General features: G+C 44.6%; 1 protein-coding gene across 1 annotated transcript in view; it reads right to left on the bottom strand.

The window, feature by feature from the left end:
- LOC136871762 (uncharacterized) overlaps window positions 1-17625 on the bottom strand; it is a 305830-nt gene that overhangs the window by 128645 nt on the left and 159560 nt on the right. The window contains exon 17 of the mRNA XM_068227378.1: window positions 12827-12892. Within this exon, the coding sequence (XP_068083479.1) occupies window positions 12827-12892 (66 nt within the window). The remainder of the gene's footprint in view (window positions 1-12826; window positions 12893-17625) is intronic.

The following is a 17625-nucleotide window of genomic DNA, read 5'->3' as shown; positions in this document are numbered from 1 at the left end:
CGCTTACTTGTGTGGTGCCTGGAGAAAGAAAAGACATTTTTCTGAGTACCAATGTGGCTTCCGAGCCGCTCGTTCGGCCGCTGACTACTTCGTACGCCTGGAGAGTTCCATCCAGGATGCATTTCTCCGAGAAAACATTAGGTGGCTGTTTTCTTTGACATAGAAGAGGCCTATGTCACCATATGGTGATTTGGTCTCCTTTCAGTCTTACATCAACGGAGATTCCGAGGTAACATGCCGGTATTTTTTGCGAATTTTTTATCCCTCCGTCTTTTTCGTGTCCGGGTAGGGAGGGCATATTCGCTATACCACGTTCAGTAAAATGGGATTCCACGGGGATGCTGGTTCAGCAGTAATATCGTCACTATACGTAAACAGTTTTTCTCTTCTTTATAACTCCCACGAACCTACTACGATGGCGTAGCAGGGGGAGAGGTGATACTCCCACGTGGCGCGTCCCAGGTGGCGGATAGGGGGGTCCTAACCGGCTTGCCGGCGGACTTGAGGGAAATAAAATACCTCTCGCGGACCAAACACACTACCCCCTGCGGGTGGGGGACACACATGCAGAATACACCCGCGGTATCCCCTGCCTGTCGTAAGAGGCGACAAAAAGGGGCGACCTTGGCGCGGACATGGATTGCGGTTTGGTATAATGTGATGGACCTCCTGTGGATGGGAGAGGCTGAATACATCCATAGGTAATCCCTGCCTGTCGTAGAAGGCGACTTAAAGGGTCATGTGGCCATGGTCCCCTCTTTATTTTTTTATTATTTTTCCGAGGGTCAGATGTAGACCATTCAAAATTTGATGTGCGTGCTGCCCGGCGATGGAGCTCCTATGTGTGCGACTACGCTCGAAAGCCCGTGCCAGCAACCACCCAGGACGCGGCGGGTGGGAGTATCATGTACCCGGGCAGTGGTATCCGCCTGACAACGCAGGTCCCCGCACAGCCGAATGCCAGAAGGACATATTATTATTAATTATTTTTATTTTTTTCTCTATATTTAGTGCTCTGTAAACGCTATGGGGTACATGCTATTGCGGGTGGCTGGAGGAAGGGAGTCTTAGTGCTCATTGCCTCAGTCATGCCGTATTAGGCATCGTCCAACATCGGACCCCGGGCAGTACCTGCTATGACCAGGTGGGTATTGCCTTGGCTGCTTGGTTCGGCTACAGAGACCCCTGATCGGAGTGGGTGGCATTCGGGGAGGATGCTATCGGGCATGGCTTCCAAACGAAGTCTGCTCTCTCAAGGTGGTCGCCCACCTAAGTCTTTAACTTTTGCTTCCCTGAGAGGTTCAACTCCCTGGGAACATGCGCAGCGTGAAGGAATGGGATCCAGCTTCCCTAGGTTTCTGGTCGCTACCAGAACCGATGGGAACGATTTTAAGCTGGTGAAGTCGGTCCTTTTTAGTCGGCACATCGAAGGCGTCTATGGCGAACTGGAGGAACTTAAGAAAATGCGCAACGGTAGTTTGCTTCTCAAGACTCGTACAGCACTGCAAGCTGATCAGTTGCTTAAGTGCGAGCACTTTGGCGAAATCCCCGTCAAAGTGGAGGAGCATAAGTCCTTGAACCTGGTTCGCGGAGTCATCTTTCACCGCGACCTTATTTTGAACACTGACGACGAGTTGATGGAAGACATGAAGAACCGTGGCGTGACACACGTCCGGCGCATTACGCGCAAGGTCAACGGTGAAGACGTTGCCACTGGTGCCTTCATTGTCTCTTTCAAGTTGTCAGTGTTACCAGAGAAAGTCAAGGTAACCACTTATCGTTGCGATGTGAGGCCGTACATCCCGCCTCCTATGCGATGCTATCAATGCCAGCGATTCGGACATATGGTATCTCGCTGTTCGAATCAGGCTGTATGTGGTACATGTGGACGAGTAGCTCACGGCGCGGAGGAGTGCACAACTCCATACAAGTGCACTAACTGCTCCGGTTTTCATTCTCCTCGGGATCGGAATTGTCCGACATACCTGAGTGAGAAGAAGATCCAGGAGATCAAGACCCTGGATGGTCTTTCCTACCAGGAAGCGCGCCGTAAGTTTCATTCTATGAATACACCTGCCCGTACACTCGACTATAGCTTGATAGCTCAGAGTCTTCCAGGTTCGTCATTTACGACCAAGACACCTGTCCAGACCGCTGCGCCCAAGGCGACTGTTGCTGCTCCCAGCAACGTCGCAAATAGTCAAAGCTCGAAGGGGGGGACCACCCCAACTTCGACCAACCAGAAGTCTGTGCCGGTTGGGAACTCCCAGCCGGCACAGCAAGGGGGGAAGACTAAGTCTCCCCCCCCCCTAGGAGGTCGACGAAAGTCGTGCCCCAGCCGGCGGAGGCGGCTTCGTTGACCAGGGCTGGGAAACCATCTCCCAGCCCGTCTAAACCTGAAAAAAAGAAGGGGAAGAAGAGCGCCCGTTCTGAGCGCTCTCGGCCTTCCCCTGCGAAGGAGAAGTCATGCCCCCCATCTGGAGGGTATGAGTCTGCGCCAGGAGGCACTCCTGCTCCCAAACCTGCGCGCTCTCCTCGTAGGGGACCCCCTCGCGCCCGAAATTTGTCGAAGTTCTGGGCGGCACCCCTGCCATCTTTTGATGACGGGATGGATGTCGCGCTGTCCTCTACATCTACGGATGTAGAATTAGATAGTGTTTAGGCTAACGAGCATTTTTCGCTCATAACCTAACACTCCTTTTACAGTCCACACTATGACACTGTTACAGTGGAATTGTAATGGTTATGACAGGCATCTTGCTGAGTTACGTCAGCTTATTAGTGAGTACGCAGCGAGTATAGTCTGTATTCAGGAGACCAATTTCAGACCTGGTCATCATACGGTCTTGAGGAATTTCAAACTATACTCGACAGAACGATACTATGCTCACCGGGCTTCCGGAGGCGTTGGCATTTTTGTACGTTCTGATAGCTACAGCGAAGAGGTTCCATTACGAACCCCTCTAGAGGCTGTAGCTGTTCGCGTCTCGCTGCCTGTCATAGCAACAGTGTGTAATGTTTATCTTCCACCCGGCCAGCATCTGAACATCAATGATGTCGCTGATCTTATAGATCAGCTTCCACCACCCTTCCTCTTATTGGGCGATTTTAACGCCCATCACCCCATATGGGGCTCTGAGACGCCTTGTCCCCGAGGAAGAGAGTTGGAAACACTTATAACAGATCTGGATTTATGTATTTTGAACACAGGGGAACCAACTCACTTTAGTGTACGTTACGGCACATACTCTCGCATAGACGTAAGTCTATGCAGCCGAACGTTGGTTCCACTGTTTCGGTGGAATGCACACGATGATCTCTGTGACAGTGACCATTTTCCCATTATTCTTACTTTGTTGAAACATAAACCCGTCGAGGCTCCCCCTCGATGGATTCTTAAACATGCTGATTGGCCAAAGTACACATCACTAGCTGTCTTTCACGATGATGTCGGGCGGACCGTCGGCGAGGAAATAACTTACGTCACCCAAGTTATTCTTGCTGCTGCTGAGGAGTCCATTCCGTTTTTCTCGGGGGCTCCTCGCCGAAAACTCGTTCCTTGGTGGAACGATGAAATAGCAGCAGCCATCAAAGAACGCCGTCGCGCTCATAAACGTTACCGTCGACAGCCTACTGTGGCCAACTTGGTAACATTTAAGAAACTCCGCGCTAAGGCGCGAGTTCTTATTCGACAAAGTAAGAAGGCTTCATGGGAGAGATATGTGTCGTCCATGACGTCGCATACTCCATCATCTCAAGTGTGGACGAAACTTCGACGACTTTCGGGTATTCAAGGATCATCTGCTGTACCGGGAATTTCCATTGCAGGCAGTGTCGCCACTGATCCCCTTGCGATTGCTAATCATCTCGCTAGTCATTTCGCGGATGTCTCTGGCTCCGGGAATTACAATCCTGATTTCCTCCCTCTGAAGCGGGAGGCTGAACGTCATCACCTTAGTTTTGCCACCCAAGCTTCAGAGGACTACAACGTGCCCTTTACGGAGTGGGAACTCCGCAGCGCATTAGCGCTTTGCAAGGACACGTCTCCTGGACCGGACAACATCCATAACCAGATGTTGAAACACCTTAGTGATGATAGTTTACTATATCTCCTTCGTGTGTTCAACCGAATCTGGACAGAGGGTGATTTTCCGTCTCAGTGGCGAGAGGGCATAGTCATCCCTGTCCTCAAGCCTGACAAAGATCCTAAGTATGCAGGAAGTTACAGACCGATTTGTCTTACAAATTGCCTGTGTAAGCTCTTTGAGAGGATGGTAAATCGCAGACTCGTGTGGTGTCTGGAGAAACAAAGACTCTTGTCCGAGTACCAATGTGGATTTCGAGCCGCTCGATCCACCACAGACCACTTGGTACGCCTGGAGAGCTCTATCCAGGATGCGTTTCTCCGCAAACAGCATTTGGTAGCTGTCTTCTTTGACTTGGAGAAGGCCTACGACACCACCTGGCGATATGGCATCCTTTCAGTCCTGCATCAATGGAGATTCCGAGGTAACTTGCCGGTATTTATTGCGAATTTTTTGTCCCTCCGTCTATTCCGTGTCCGAGTAGGGAGGACATATTCGCAATACCACGTTCAAGAAAATGGAGTACCACAGGGATCGGTTCTTAGTGTCACTCTGTTCGCGATTGCCATAAACGGTATTGTCGCGGCTGCTGGTCCAGCCGTCATACCGTCCCTATATGTGGATGATTTTGCTCTGCACTATAGCTCGTGCAGTATGGCAGTCGCAGAGCGACAGTTACAGCAAGCTATTAGGAGGGTGGAGAAGTGGACCTTAGAACATGGCTTTCGGTTTTCTGCCGCAAAGACCTCCGTTGTCCACTTTTGTCGTCAACGTACACTTCACCATCATCCTGAGCTTTATCTAGGTAATGTCGTTCTTCCAGTTGTTGACACCTACCGATTTCTTGGGCTCCTTTTTGACAGTAAATTATCGTGGGAGCCACACGTGCGGCAGTTAAAAGTGCAATGCACTAGGAAGCTTAATATCCTTAAGTTTCTTAGCAGCACTTCTTGGGGGGCTGACCGCGCGGTGCTCCTGCGATTCTATCGGGCACACATTTTATCCCGGTTAGACTACGGCAGTGCAGCATATGGCTCCGCAAGACCAAGCGTTCTTGCGAAGCTGAACAGTATCCACCACAGCGGGGTTAGGTTGGCGACGGGGGCTTTTCGTACAAGCCCCATCGCTAGCCTGCTCGCTGAGTCTGGTGTGCCGCCTTTACACCTGAGGCGCCAGCAACTTCTACTTACATATGCTGCAAATTTGCGACAGATGCCACTTCATCCCAGCTATCCTTGCGTGTTCAACAATGGCAACCGTTTGCTGTACGCTGCTCGTCCTCGAGCGGCGCGGCCGGTTGGGATACGCTTGGATAACATTTCCGAATTGTTTGACGTACCTTCGGTTCCTTGCCTTGTCAGACAACCAAGTGGGGTACCTCCGTGGGTCGTACGACGACCTGAAGTAATCCTGGATCTGCACACTGGTCCAAAGGAAAACACGGACCCTTCGATTTATCGGAGGCTCTTCCTGTCCGTTGTTGGCCGCTATCCAGGTTCAGTCGTCGTCTACACGGATGGTTCAAGGTCAGATACGAAGGTGGGCTGTGCGTTCGTTGTTAACAATGATAGGTTCCTTTTTGCTCGTCCGGCAACCTGTAGTGTATACACAGCAGAGCTCTATGCTATCTATGAGGCTCTGCGGTACGCACTGTACAATGAGCGCCGACACTTTCTTCTGTGTACCGACTCCTTGAGTTCGCTCCAGTCTATAGATACCTGTTTCCCTCGGCACCCTCTGGTGCAGCTAATCCAGGACCTGCTGGCCGGGTGTTGGGATGCTGGCACCAGAATCACATTTCTGTGGCTCCCAAGCCACATGGGCATAGAGGGAAACGAGTTAGTAGATCAGGCTGCCAAGGAGGCAGTTACACTGCCCACGTTGCCTTTCCAGGTTCCAGTAAGTGATATTCGCTCCCAGCTGAGACATCTTGTTATGTCCCATTGGGAGATGGAGTGGCAGGCCATTCCACTTCCCAATAAGCTGAGAGCGATAAAAGGAACAACGAAGGTATGGAGGACTTCCCTTCGGGCTTCGCGGAGGGAAGCCGTGGTATTATGTCGTCTTCGGATCGGCCACGGTATCTTGACTCACTCGCATCTTTTGAAAGGAGAACCCCCTCCGGTGTGTACCTGCGGCGACCACCTTACCGTGGTGCACATCCTTACGGAGTGTGTGGACCTGGTCGATCTGCGCCGTAGTCTTAACCTTCCGAGTACTATCTCCCTTATCTTGCGTGATGACGAGCAGTCAGCAGACCTCGTCATCCGCTTTATGAGGGATAGTGGACTGTTTTCTCGTGTGTAATGCTGTCCTTTGTCCTAGTGTGTTTTGTGTCACTTTCGCTTTTATCCTATTGACTTAATTTTAGTTTGTTTTGCGTATTTTAATGTGTTATTTTAACGTCTCTCGTAAATTATGTACTACCAGGCAATGCCTTATTCTTTTGTTTTCCCTGTAATTTCTCTTATTTTATTAGAAAATAAGGCATTGCGTATTAGATCCACTGATTGTTTTAATCTCACCCTCATTTTTCTCCATCATTTTTTAAACTCTAGTCAGTGGATATGTTTTTAAAATTTTAACATCATCTCTCATGTCGTTTATCACATTCCATTAGGGGCCGATGACCTTCGATGTTAGGCCCCTTTAAACAACAAGCATCATCATCATCATCATCATCTTTATAACTCGCGCAATATGGCAGTCGCAGAGCGAAAAATACGGCGAACTATTACGAGAGTGGAACAATGGACATTGTAATATGGCTCTGTTTTTTTAACCGCAAGGACCTCTGTTGTACACTTTTGCCAGAAGTGGGTACTCAACTCGTTGATCGAATCCGTCTATATGTGGTACATGTGGGATAAGAACTAAGGCGTGGAATAGTGCACAACTCCTTACAGGTGCACTAACTTCGCTGGTTTTCATTCACACCGAGATCGGAACTGTCCGGTAGATCTCAATGAGAAGAAAATCAAGGAAATCTATGCTGCAAAAATGCGACAGATGCCATTTCACCCTAGTTATCCTTGCACATTCCACAACGGAAAAGGTCGTTTGTACGCTGCTTATCCTCGAGTAACGCGGTCGGTTAAAATACGTTTAGATAACAGTCACAGCCCTATTTGTATACTTTCGGTTCCCTGTCTCGTCAGATAGCCATGTGGGGGTACTGCCGCGGACGTCTTGAAGTAATCCTGGATCTGCACACTGGCTTGAAGGAAAACACGGACCTCTCAATTTATCGGAGGCTCTTCCTGTCCCGATTTTGCCCGGTGTCCAGATTCAGTCATCGTTTACACGAATGATTCGTGGGCAGAAACGAATGTCGTCGCCATAAGACCTATCTGTGTCGGTGCGACGTAAAAAAAAAAAAACTAATGTGGGCTGTGCGCTCGTTTTCGATATTGGTAGGTTTATTTTTGCTCTCCAAGGAAGCTGTAGTATGTACACATCAGAGCTCTATGCTAATTGTGAAGCTCTATGGTACGCACTGTCCGATGAGCGCCGACACTTTTTGCTGTGTACTGACTGCTTGAACTCGCTACATGTTTTCCTCGGCCACGAACCTGCTACGCAGGCGTAGCAGTGGGAGAGGTGATACTCCCACGTGGCGCGTCCCAGGTGGCGGATAGGGGGGTCCTAACCGGCTTGCCGGCGGACTTGAGGGAAATAAAATGCCTCTCGCGGACCAAACACACTACCCCCTGCGGGTGGGGGACGCACATGTAGAATACACCCGCGGTATCCCCTGCCTGTCGTAAGAGGCGACTAAAAGGGGCGACAAAGGGCTGACTGAATTAGAACCATGAAACTAATTTTGAATCGTACCATCACGCGGGGAACACCATAGGTTGCCTGTACTTGCGAGTAGTACCACTAAATTCGGTACGAAATAGGTTTGTGATTAGTAGCAGTAAAAGCCTGGCCTGGTGGATTCCAGTACCCGTGCGTCGTACCTATGTGAGCAACACCGCGGGTCTGGGCGTAGCCTGTGAGTTGTACCACTATATGAGCAGCACCGTGGGTCTGCGTTGCCTGTGATTAGTACCCACTATGTGAGGAACACCACGGGAATACCGGCGCCCGTGTTTAGTACACCTAGGTGGGGAACCTTCTCGGTTTGCGTTGGCTATGAGTTGCGCCATTGTGTGAGACACACCATAGGTCTGCGTTACTTGTACGAATTGCAATACTTGTGAGTTGTACCATATTTTGTGGAACACCGTGAGTCTTCGCTACTTCTGATTAATACCCCAACATGACACATACCATGGTTCTATTTTACTCGTGACCTGTACCATTCTGTGGGGCCTTAGACGTGGATTTTGCACCCCCTTTAGACACCAAGCATCATTGTGCTTTATAAGTGGTTCCTTGGTCGGTAATAATGTTATTTTCGATCTGTATTGAATCCGATCCACTGGTTTTTATTTGTTTGTTTTGTGTTTTGTGGGGTTCCTGTCCATCCATTCATTCTTCATGACATATTTTATTTTTATTTTGGTCAGTGAATGCCTTTGCAATTTTTGTTCTTTCATTTCGTACTATTAGGGGCCGATGACCTTCGATGTTAGGCCCCTTAAAACAACAAGCATCATCATCATCATCATGTTTTCCTCGGCACCTTCTGGTGCAGAGGATCCAGGACCTGCTGGCCTGGTGTTCGGATGCCGGCACCAGAATCAAGTTTATGTGGCTCCCAATCTATATGTGTGTAGAGGGAAACGAGCTAGCTGATAAGGCTGCCAAGGGTTCTGTTACAATGCCCCCGTTGCCTTACAAGGTGCCGGCAAGTGATATTCGCTCTCTGCTGAGGAATTTAGTTATTTGGTTATGTCCCATTGGGAGGAGAAGTGGCACGCCACTCCACTTCCAGACAAGCTGAAAGCGATAAAAGAAACAACGAAGGTTTGGAGGACATCCCTTCGGGCGTCTCGAGGGCAAGCCGTGGAATTATGTCTCTTAGGATCCGCCACCGTATAGTAGCGCAACCCTATTTACTGAAAGGGGAACCCCCTCCGGTGTTTACAGAATGCCTGGACCTGGCCGATCTGTGCCCTAGTGTAAAACTCCCGAGTACTATCTCCCTCTTCCTGCAAGATGACGTACAATCAGCAGACCTGTCATCCGTTTTATGAGATGTAGTGGGTTGATTTATCGCATATGAACGCGTTGTTTCATATTAGTCGTTATATTTCAAATAAATGTGAACTAAGCTTTCCGACATCTTGTATTTTTAATAATGTACCCATTTTATACAGCTGCCAACCTACAAGGCAAAGTCTACTACAGGGATTAAATTTACCTAACAATATTATTGTTTGCTATGTTTTATTAATTTGAGTGTGTACACAGCAGAGCTCTATGCTATTTTGAAGCTATGCGGTACTCGCTATCCGATGAGCGCCAGCAATTTCTACCGTCTGCCGACTCCTTGAGTGCGCTGCAATCTATAGATACATGTCTCCCTCGGCACCTTCTAGTGCAGCGGATCCAGGACCTGCTGTCTGGGTGTTGGGATGCCGGGTCCGGAATTACGTTTATGGGGCTCCCAAGGCACCATGGATGTAGAGGATAACTAGTTAGCAGATAAGGCTGCCATGGAGGCTGTTACCTTACCCTTGCTGTTTTACATGTTTCCAGACAGTGGCATTCGCTGCCAGCAGAGACATCTGGTTGTGTTCCGTTGGGAGATGGAATGACAGGCCAACTCTCTCTCGAATAAGCTGAGAGCGATAAAAGGAACTACGAAAGTATGGAAGACTTCGCTTGGGGCTTCTTGGAAAGAAGCAATGGTATTATGTCGTCTTTGGATTGGCCATGACATAGTAAGGCACTCCTACCTACTGAATGGAGAACGCCCCCTTCCCCTACCACTACCTCCCGATGTGTACCGGTACTTTCGGCGCTCATCTAACCGTGTTACATATCCTTACGGAGTGCGTTGACCTGGCCGATCTACCCCGTAGTCTACAACCACCGAGTGCCATTTCTGTCCTCCTACGAGGTGACGAGCAGTCATCAGACCTCGTCATCCGTTTTATGAGGGATAGTGGTCTTTTGTTACATTGTGTAATAATGTCCTGTCATTTAGTGTATTTTTGTTAACTACTGTTTCACCCCTTTGACTACTGTATATTTTAGTTCGTTTTCGCGCATTTTAATGTGTTAATTTACCTTGTAATTTGAATGATATATATATATATATATATATCTGTACTTCAAGGCAATGCCTTATCCCTTGTAACCTATTTTTTCTATACATTTATTAGAAAATAACACATTGCGGATTAGATCCACTGATTGCTTTAATCTCATAATCATTCTTCATAATCATTTATTCTAGTCGGTGGTCGTATTTTAAACTTTTAATTATCATGTCCTTTTGTTCCATCTTGTACTATTAGCGCCCGATGACCTAGCTGTTGGGCCCCTTTAAACAACAAACGTCATCATGATCTTTATTATTATGTTGCCTCTGTTTTAGTTTGTGTTTGTATATTTTAATGTGCTTTTTAAATAGTGATTTGCATGTTATATTTTAAGATATTTTAAGGTATTTTAAGGTAATATCGTATTCTACCATACATTATCATGCATCATTTCATCGAAAATAAGGCATTGCGAATTAGATGCAACGATTATTTTAAACTCACAATCATTGTTCATCGTCATTTGTTTTAAGTTAGAGTCAATGGATTCATTTAAAATTTTAATTATCATATCATGTCCTCCATATCGTACCATTAGGGGCCGATAGCTTTAGAGTTAGCCCCCTTTATACATCATCATCATCATCATCATCATCATGCTACCCCTTCGTGTGCGAGTCGGGAGGGCATATTCCTAATACTAAAACCAAACCAAACCTCATGGCACTACAGCCCTTGAAGGGCCTTGGCTTACCAAGCGACCGCTGCTCAGCTCGAAGGCCTGCAGATTACGAGGTGTCGTGTGGTCAGCACGACGAATCCTCTCGCCTGTTACTCTTGGCTTTATAGACCGGGGCCGCTATCTCACCGTCAGATAGCTCCTCAATTCAAAAAACATAGGCTGAGTGGACCTCGAACCAGCCCTCAGGTCCAGGTAAAAATCCCTGACCTGGCCGTGAATCGAACCCGGGGCCTTTGGGTAAAAGACAGGCACGCTACCCCTACACCACAGGGCCGACATATTCCTAATACTACGTTCAAGAAAGTTCAGTCCCACAGGTATCGGTTCTCAGTGTCACTCTGTTCGTGATTGCCATCAACGGTATTGTCGCTGCTACTGGTTCATCAGTAATACCGTCGCTGTATGTAGATGATTTTCCTGTGTATAATAGCTTATAAAATAATGCCCTCACAGAGCGACAATTGCAGCAGCAGTGGGCCTTAGGACAAGGCTTTCGGGTTTGAAGTGCAGACTTTTGCAGAAAGCGTACTCTTCACCTCCATCCTGAGGTTTATTTAAGTGGGGTCGCTCTTCCTGTAGTTGGCACTTACCGAATTTTTGGCCCCCTTTTCGCTATCGTATGGGCCACACGTGCGTCGTTTAAAAGCCAAATATGCAAAGAAACGGAATATTTTAAAGTTTCCTAGCGGCAACACTTGGCGGTTTTTTTTGGGGGGGGGGGGGGGGGCAGACCGCACTATGAACCTACGATTTTATAAGGCACATATTTTATCCAGGTTAGACTACGGCAGTGCAGCAAATGGCTCAGCAAGGCAAAGCGTCCTTGCGAAACTGAATAGCACCCACCACAGCAGAGTTACGTTGGCAAAGGGTGCTTTTCGTACTAGCCCTGTGCCTGAGGCGCCAAGAAGTGTTAATTTCCTATGTTGCAAATTTGCGACGGACCTGTCAGCAGACCTCGCCATCTGTTCTATCGTGTTTAAAAGTATTTTCATATTAGTTCTTACATTGTTGTTAACTGTGTTTTTATTATCTTGTATTTTGTATTTGTGTGCTTTAATGTGTTAGTTTCACTTTTAGCTCGAATCATAAATATAACATTATTTCGAAGACAATGCCTTATTCAATTCCAACCAATTTTATATAATTTTATAAGTAAATAAGACATTGCGAATTATATTTACTGATTATTTTAAAATCATATTCATTCTTCATTATAATTTTTTATATTCTAGCCTGTGGATGAATTTTACAATTTTACCGTATTTTTCATTACATTTCGTTTCACATTGTACCATTAGTTTGAGATGACTTAGATGTTAGGCCCCTTTAAACGACGGGCCTCATCATCATAATGATCATCATCATCTGAGATCACCGGGCGAGTTGGCCGTACGGTTAGAGGTGCGTGGCTGTGAGCTTGCATCCGAGAGGTAGTGGGTTCGAATCGCACTGTCGGCAGCCCTGATTATGGTTTTCCGTGGTTTCCTATTTTCATACTGTGTAAATTCTGGGGCTCTACCTTAAGGCCACGGCCGTTTCCTTCCAACTCCTAGGCCTTTCCTATTCCATCGTCGCCATAAGACCTATCTATGTCGGTGCGACGTAAAACCACTTGCAAAAAAAGTCATCTGGGATCCCTGGTTGAGCACGGCCAAGAATAAAACCTATAACCTTGACCCTACAAACTGAAATTCAGAACGCTCTCCATTCAGCCAACAGCCGGACAGGATGTCAAAAAGTTTTATAATAACTCTAGGTGGTAATGTGTGTGTGCCTTTTGTACTGATTGCTAGTATCTGTTTCTGATTATTGATGTGGAAGATCCGTAATCTACTCACCGTGTAGGTTTGCTTCACTCTTGTAACAAGAACTTCCTCTTCTTCTGCCGCGGTTTTATTCCATTTCTTATCATTGCAATTTCACAATGAATTGTTCAGATTTTTAAGTTTACAAGTGCAAATTATAATGATATTGCTTAATAAGTTTCGAAATCGTGGAAAATATCAGATAATTGATGAAGATAAATTGCACTGGCTTCACTGGAAATATTCCCTTATCGATCTGCAGTTGCCACGCTATTTGAGTGTACGTACCAAGGAACTTCGCAACAATCATCATCATCATCATCATCATCATCATCATCATCATCATCATCATCATCATCATCATCATCATCATTTTTGCAAGGCATTATGATTTCGCAATAATGCCACAATTTGATCATACTGCTTAAAAACAGACTGTAACAACGTATAGATATTATTCTACCTCGTAATTTGTTCTTGCAGTACCGTTGTTTGATGCTAGGCAGCAAGATACCATTCTTCAGATACCTCACCACAGCCTTTGCGGCGTTTATTGTGTTTGCAGGTACTGGAGCATCTTCCACAAGAAACATTGTCCCATCATATACGTGCGCAAGTGCTGTATTTAGGCAATGAGCAACACAAGACAGGCGTATATGATCTTCAAAGAGCTTTTTTTTAAATGTTTGAACCCTGATCTCTTATGAAAATCATGTCTTGATAATCACATTAAGGAATGTTTAACTCGGGCATTCTCTCGTAAACTTCCTCAAATATGCTTCACCCTTCGAAGAATTCCAGCTAGTTTATCATTGTAGATTCGATTAGTTTAATGTGGATTCCGAAGAAGGAAAGCGTTTGTCGATGTGCCGTCTATAACGTTACCTAACTATCATTCGCTCGGAAGAATGTCCATTCAACCTGTGTGTGGCCTAACTTAATGTACTCGAAGATTTGTCATCTTAATACTATCGCCTCTTATACTAACGTATAATTTATAAATACACACCTCAAGATAACTTTAGACGTAGAATGATTTATTATACACAGTATGAAAATAATATTTAGGAAGAGAAAAATAAAGTTAATAAGGGTTATCAAACTCAGAACTGGTTAATAAATCAATGTCTCTTATATGAAATTTATTAGTAATGATCAGCTCCATCCAGTCTCTCTCTCACTTATTTATATTGAAATTGCACTGAAATCAGCTAACGTTTCTGTTATGTTCAACGTTAATCAGTTATAATAATGGATCTATACACTCTCCTCTTAAGAAAGAGGTAAATTAATTTACACAAACACTTGTTCAACTCATAACATTCCATTATCTGTCCTATCTCTGTATGAAACTAGCACAGCTCACTAATATGTCACTTCATGGCTTAATTTCTTTCCTTTGGATTTGGGGTGTTATATCATGCTCGTGCATGGTTTCACAAGTCGCAGAGTACAAGAGAAGTTTCCATTTATTTCAGCTAAAAATACGTTGACAATTACGTACATAAATTTAATCCATCATCTCGCATAATATTGTAGAATTAGCATTCAGGTGCACAACAACACAATTATAAAGTATCATCTAACACGTATCAACTTAAATGCATCTGAATTGAATAATAAGATCTCGCGTAAAAAACTAATCTTATGGGCAGTTCATTTCTAAAGACATATTGAACCAAGCTAAACCACATAGCGCTACAGCCCTTGAATGGCCTTAGCCTACCAAGTGACCGCTGCTCAGCCCGAAGGCCTGCAGAGTACGAGGTGTGTGGTCAGCACGACGAATCCACTCGGCCGTTATTCTTGGCTTTCTAGACCGGGGAAAACATATTGACCTTCACCTAATTTTAATCACATACAGTAAGCCTGGTTCGCTGCATAACCTTTATTTATTCCTTGGTATGCTTATAAAAATACAGCTGTCTACCTCAAGTTCTATCTTACTAGTTCCAAGTCTAATAAGTTGCTTGTTCTAAGAGGGATAGGCTTTTATTCGATGACTGTGGCCCATCTTCCTAATTCATACACGTTAACATACGTTGTATTAACTCTACAGCATCTGGTTACTCGATAATACTCATAACTTCTCAATTCAAAGCTCCTGTGGTCCATATTTGCGTCATTCTTTCCATTAAATATTCGATACATTCCATTTCTTGCTTCAACTCGACGTAGAATACCTTTGTATTTACTCTTTCGTTCATTTGCTTCACGTAGCGCATTACTATCGTAAATCATATATCTCCATTCATATTTCTTGCAATATAGCCTCTTCTTAATAGTAATAACCTCTCTTGACGCATAAATACCTTCCTATATACGTAAACATTCTCAATTGGATCCTTAGCTTGTCAATACATCGTAACCTTTCTCTTCTCTGATGTTTTAATATCACATTACCTTCCTTAACACAAAAACGTATTCCCTATATATGCGTTCTGAATCATATTGCCTACAATCATGACATTGCTATTTGGAATATAATTCACTTCCAACCTATTTTTATAATAAGAACTGCAGCATTGGTTATGTCACAATGAAACTTAGGCTGAATATTGTCTGTCTAAAGTAGAACGCAGCCCGGAAGGCGGTTTGAAGAGGGTTGCGCAGTAACATTAGCGCGCTTTGTAGTATGACGTGTTTTCCGCTGAGCCAATAGAATCATTTCAGTAAGAGGTGCCTGTTTGTGCGGGTCATGAGTGAATGTTTCGATTTTTATTTGTAAATATCATAATCAACGAATTTAGGGAACTATTTGCGTGTGTACGACGGATCCAGGAAGAGCAAAAAGACAAGTATTCCGTCGACAGGCGAGGGAAATAGTATTTAAAGTGTATTTGTATTTGGTAAGCATGCAGAAGCAGGTGTTCATAGGCGGAGAAGGTGAGGAACGCCATATTGCCACGCTTCAAAAGAAGATAGCACTCGCGTGTGGTATCGGCCTGCAAACAGTACAGAGGATAAAACAAGCTTCGGAAATAAAAATAATGCGGAGTTCAGGTCTCCAGAGAAGAACCCTTAGAGGAAGAAGCTAGTGACGGTCCTCGATGATTTCATTAAAAATGTTCTGCGTACAACATTATTTGATATGTATAAAAACGGCGAATATCCTACGGCAATTGAAACTGGACCGTCCACTTACCTTCCTTAATATCTCGAAAATTTTCCTCAACGCTTTCGCGGGGTTTGATGTAAAAAATTAATTTGGACTTTTAGGAAACATTTAAGCCCACGAAAAATATAGGTCATCGCTTTGGAATTCAAGATATAACTGGATGAAAAAATGTTTACACATTAATGCTGTTATGCTCTCTGTACTTCACCTTCATTTCTCTCAACTTCCATTTAACTTCTTTAATATCTCCAAAATTACCCTCAACACTTTCTCGGGGTTTGATGTTAAAAATTAATTTGGATTTTCAGGAAACTTTTAAGCCCCAAAAAATATAGGTCGTCGCTTTGGAATTAAAGATATAACTGGACGAAAAAATGTTTACACATACATGCTGTTATGAGTAGCCACATTGGCATCACCGCACCTCATACTTCTGTCTCTCTCTGCGCAACGAAACCGCCTTCCGGGCTGCGTTCTACTCTAGTAGTTTTGGATTTGCTTATATGTAAAAGAAGAATGGATGACTCCTTACAAATTGATTTGCAGTGAAGTTACTCGCGAGAATATCTAGCACTGGTTATTTTTCTGACGACTTAAGCGGTACCACATCTAACTTTTAATCACATGAGGTTAAGAAAAATATCATCTACTAAATATGTATATTTTTATTAGAAACTTATCTTGTTCCTGTTTCCTGGGGACTGGCCTAGGTCTGCTTCTTCTCCTTCATCTCTGAGCGACGTCCATGGTTGGTATCTGGCCCTGCTGTCATCCACGGTTTGGGATCATCTTGGTTTGGCTCGGGTCGTCTCGTGAAGTCCACTCCCTCATCTTCTTACAGATTCGTCATGTTGCAATATTCGGTCACAGAATCGTAAAATACATGGGAATCAGCTGATATAAGACAAACATCTCCAAAGCCTTCCAAGTAATTAACCCATTTTCTTAATGAAGTGCTTGGTTTGGTCTCTATTATAATATCAGATTCTGTATATATCTACTGCCTTCACAGATTTTATGTGGGATATTTTTCTTTAGAGTAGACATTGGTAATACTAATCTGTATTGCGGTCTATATCTTATTTACAGCCGTATCGATGTGTTGGCGTTTCGTAGCTAGTTGGTCTTCCGATACTGTTATTGATCTGCGTTGATGTTACGTATTTCTTATGTATCTTTCACGATGTCTCGTGTTGGATTAATGATTCAGCTTCTCTACAGTATTTTATTTAATATTGTTCTTTTCTTGACGCTATTTGGATATTAAATCGGTAGCTTCACCTCTGTACTTCTGAATGCAAAGATTTCCATTCGATATTCTTTTTCAGTGTTAGCTCTCTTCAACAATTCGAATCTCATACTTTAGTTTTTTTAACACCGCCTTCATGATAATGTCTATTTCCGTACAGTATTAGCCTAAACTTTTGAGAGTACTATGAAATCTCAATCTGCTTAATTTCATCGCGGATAATTTATTCTACTCTTACTCGACCGAATTATTACTTCTATGAATACTGCAATGGTACATTTCCTTCCCTACCTCGATTAAATATATTGCATGCGATATATATACTCATCTTGTTCTATTTCTTAATAATTGTAACTTTGCAGTATTCTGCATTAACGTATCACATTTCTGCTCTTTTGTAGCTTAGATGTATAGTACCTCCTATTCTTATTGCGTACTCGTTCTTACACCCACGAACCTACTACG

Source organism: Anabrus simplex, chromosome 4, assembly GCF_040414725.1.
Source record: "Anabrus simplex isolate iqAnaSimp1 chromosome 4, ASM4041472v1, whole genome shotgun sequence".
In the NCBI taxonomy this organism is placed as follows: Eukaryota; Metazoa; Arthropoda; class Insecta; order Orthoptera; family Tettigoniidae; genus Anabrus; species Anabrus simplex.
This window is presented reverse-complemented; position numbering and strand designations above follow the sequence as displayed.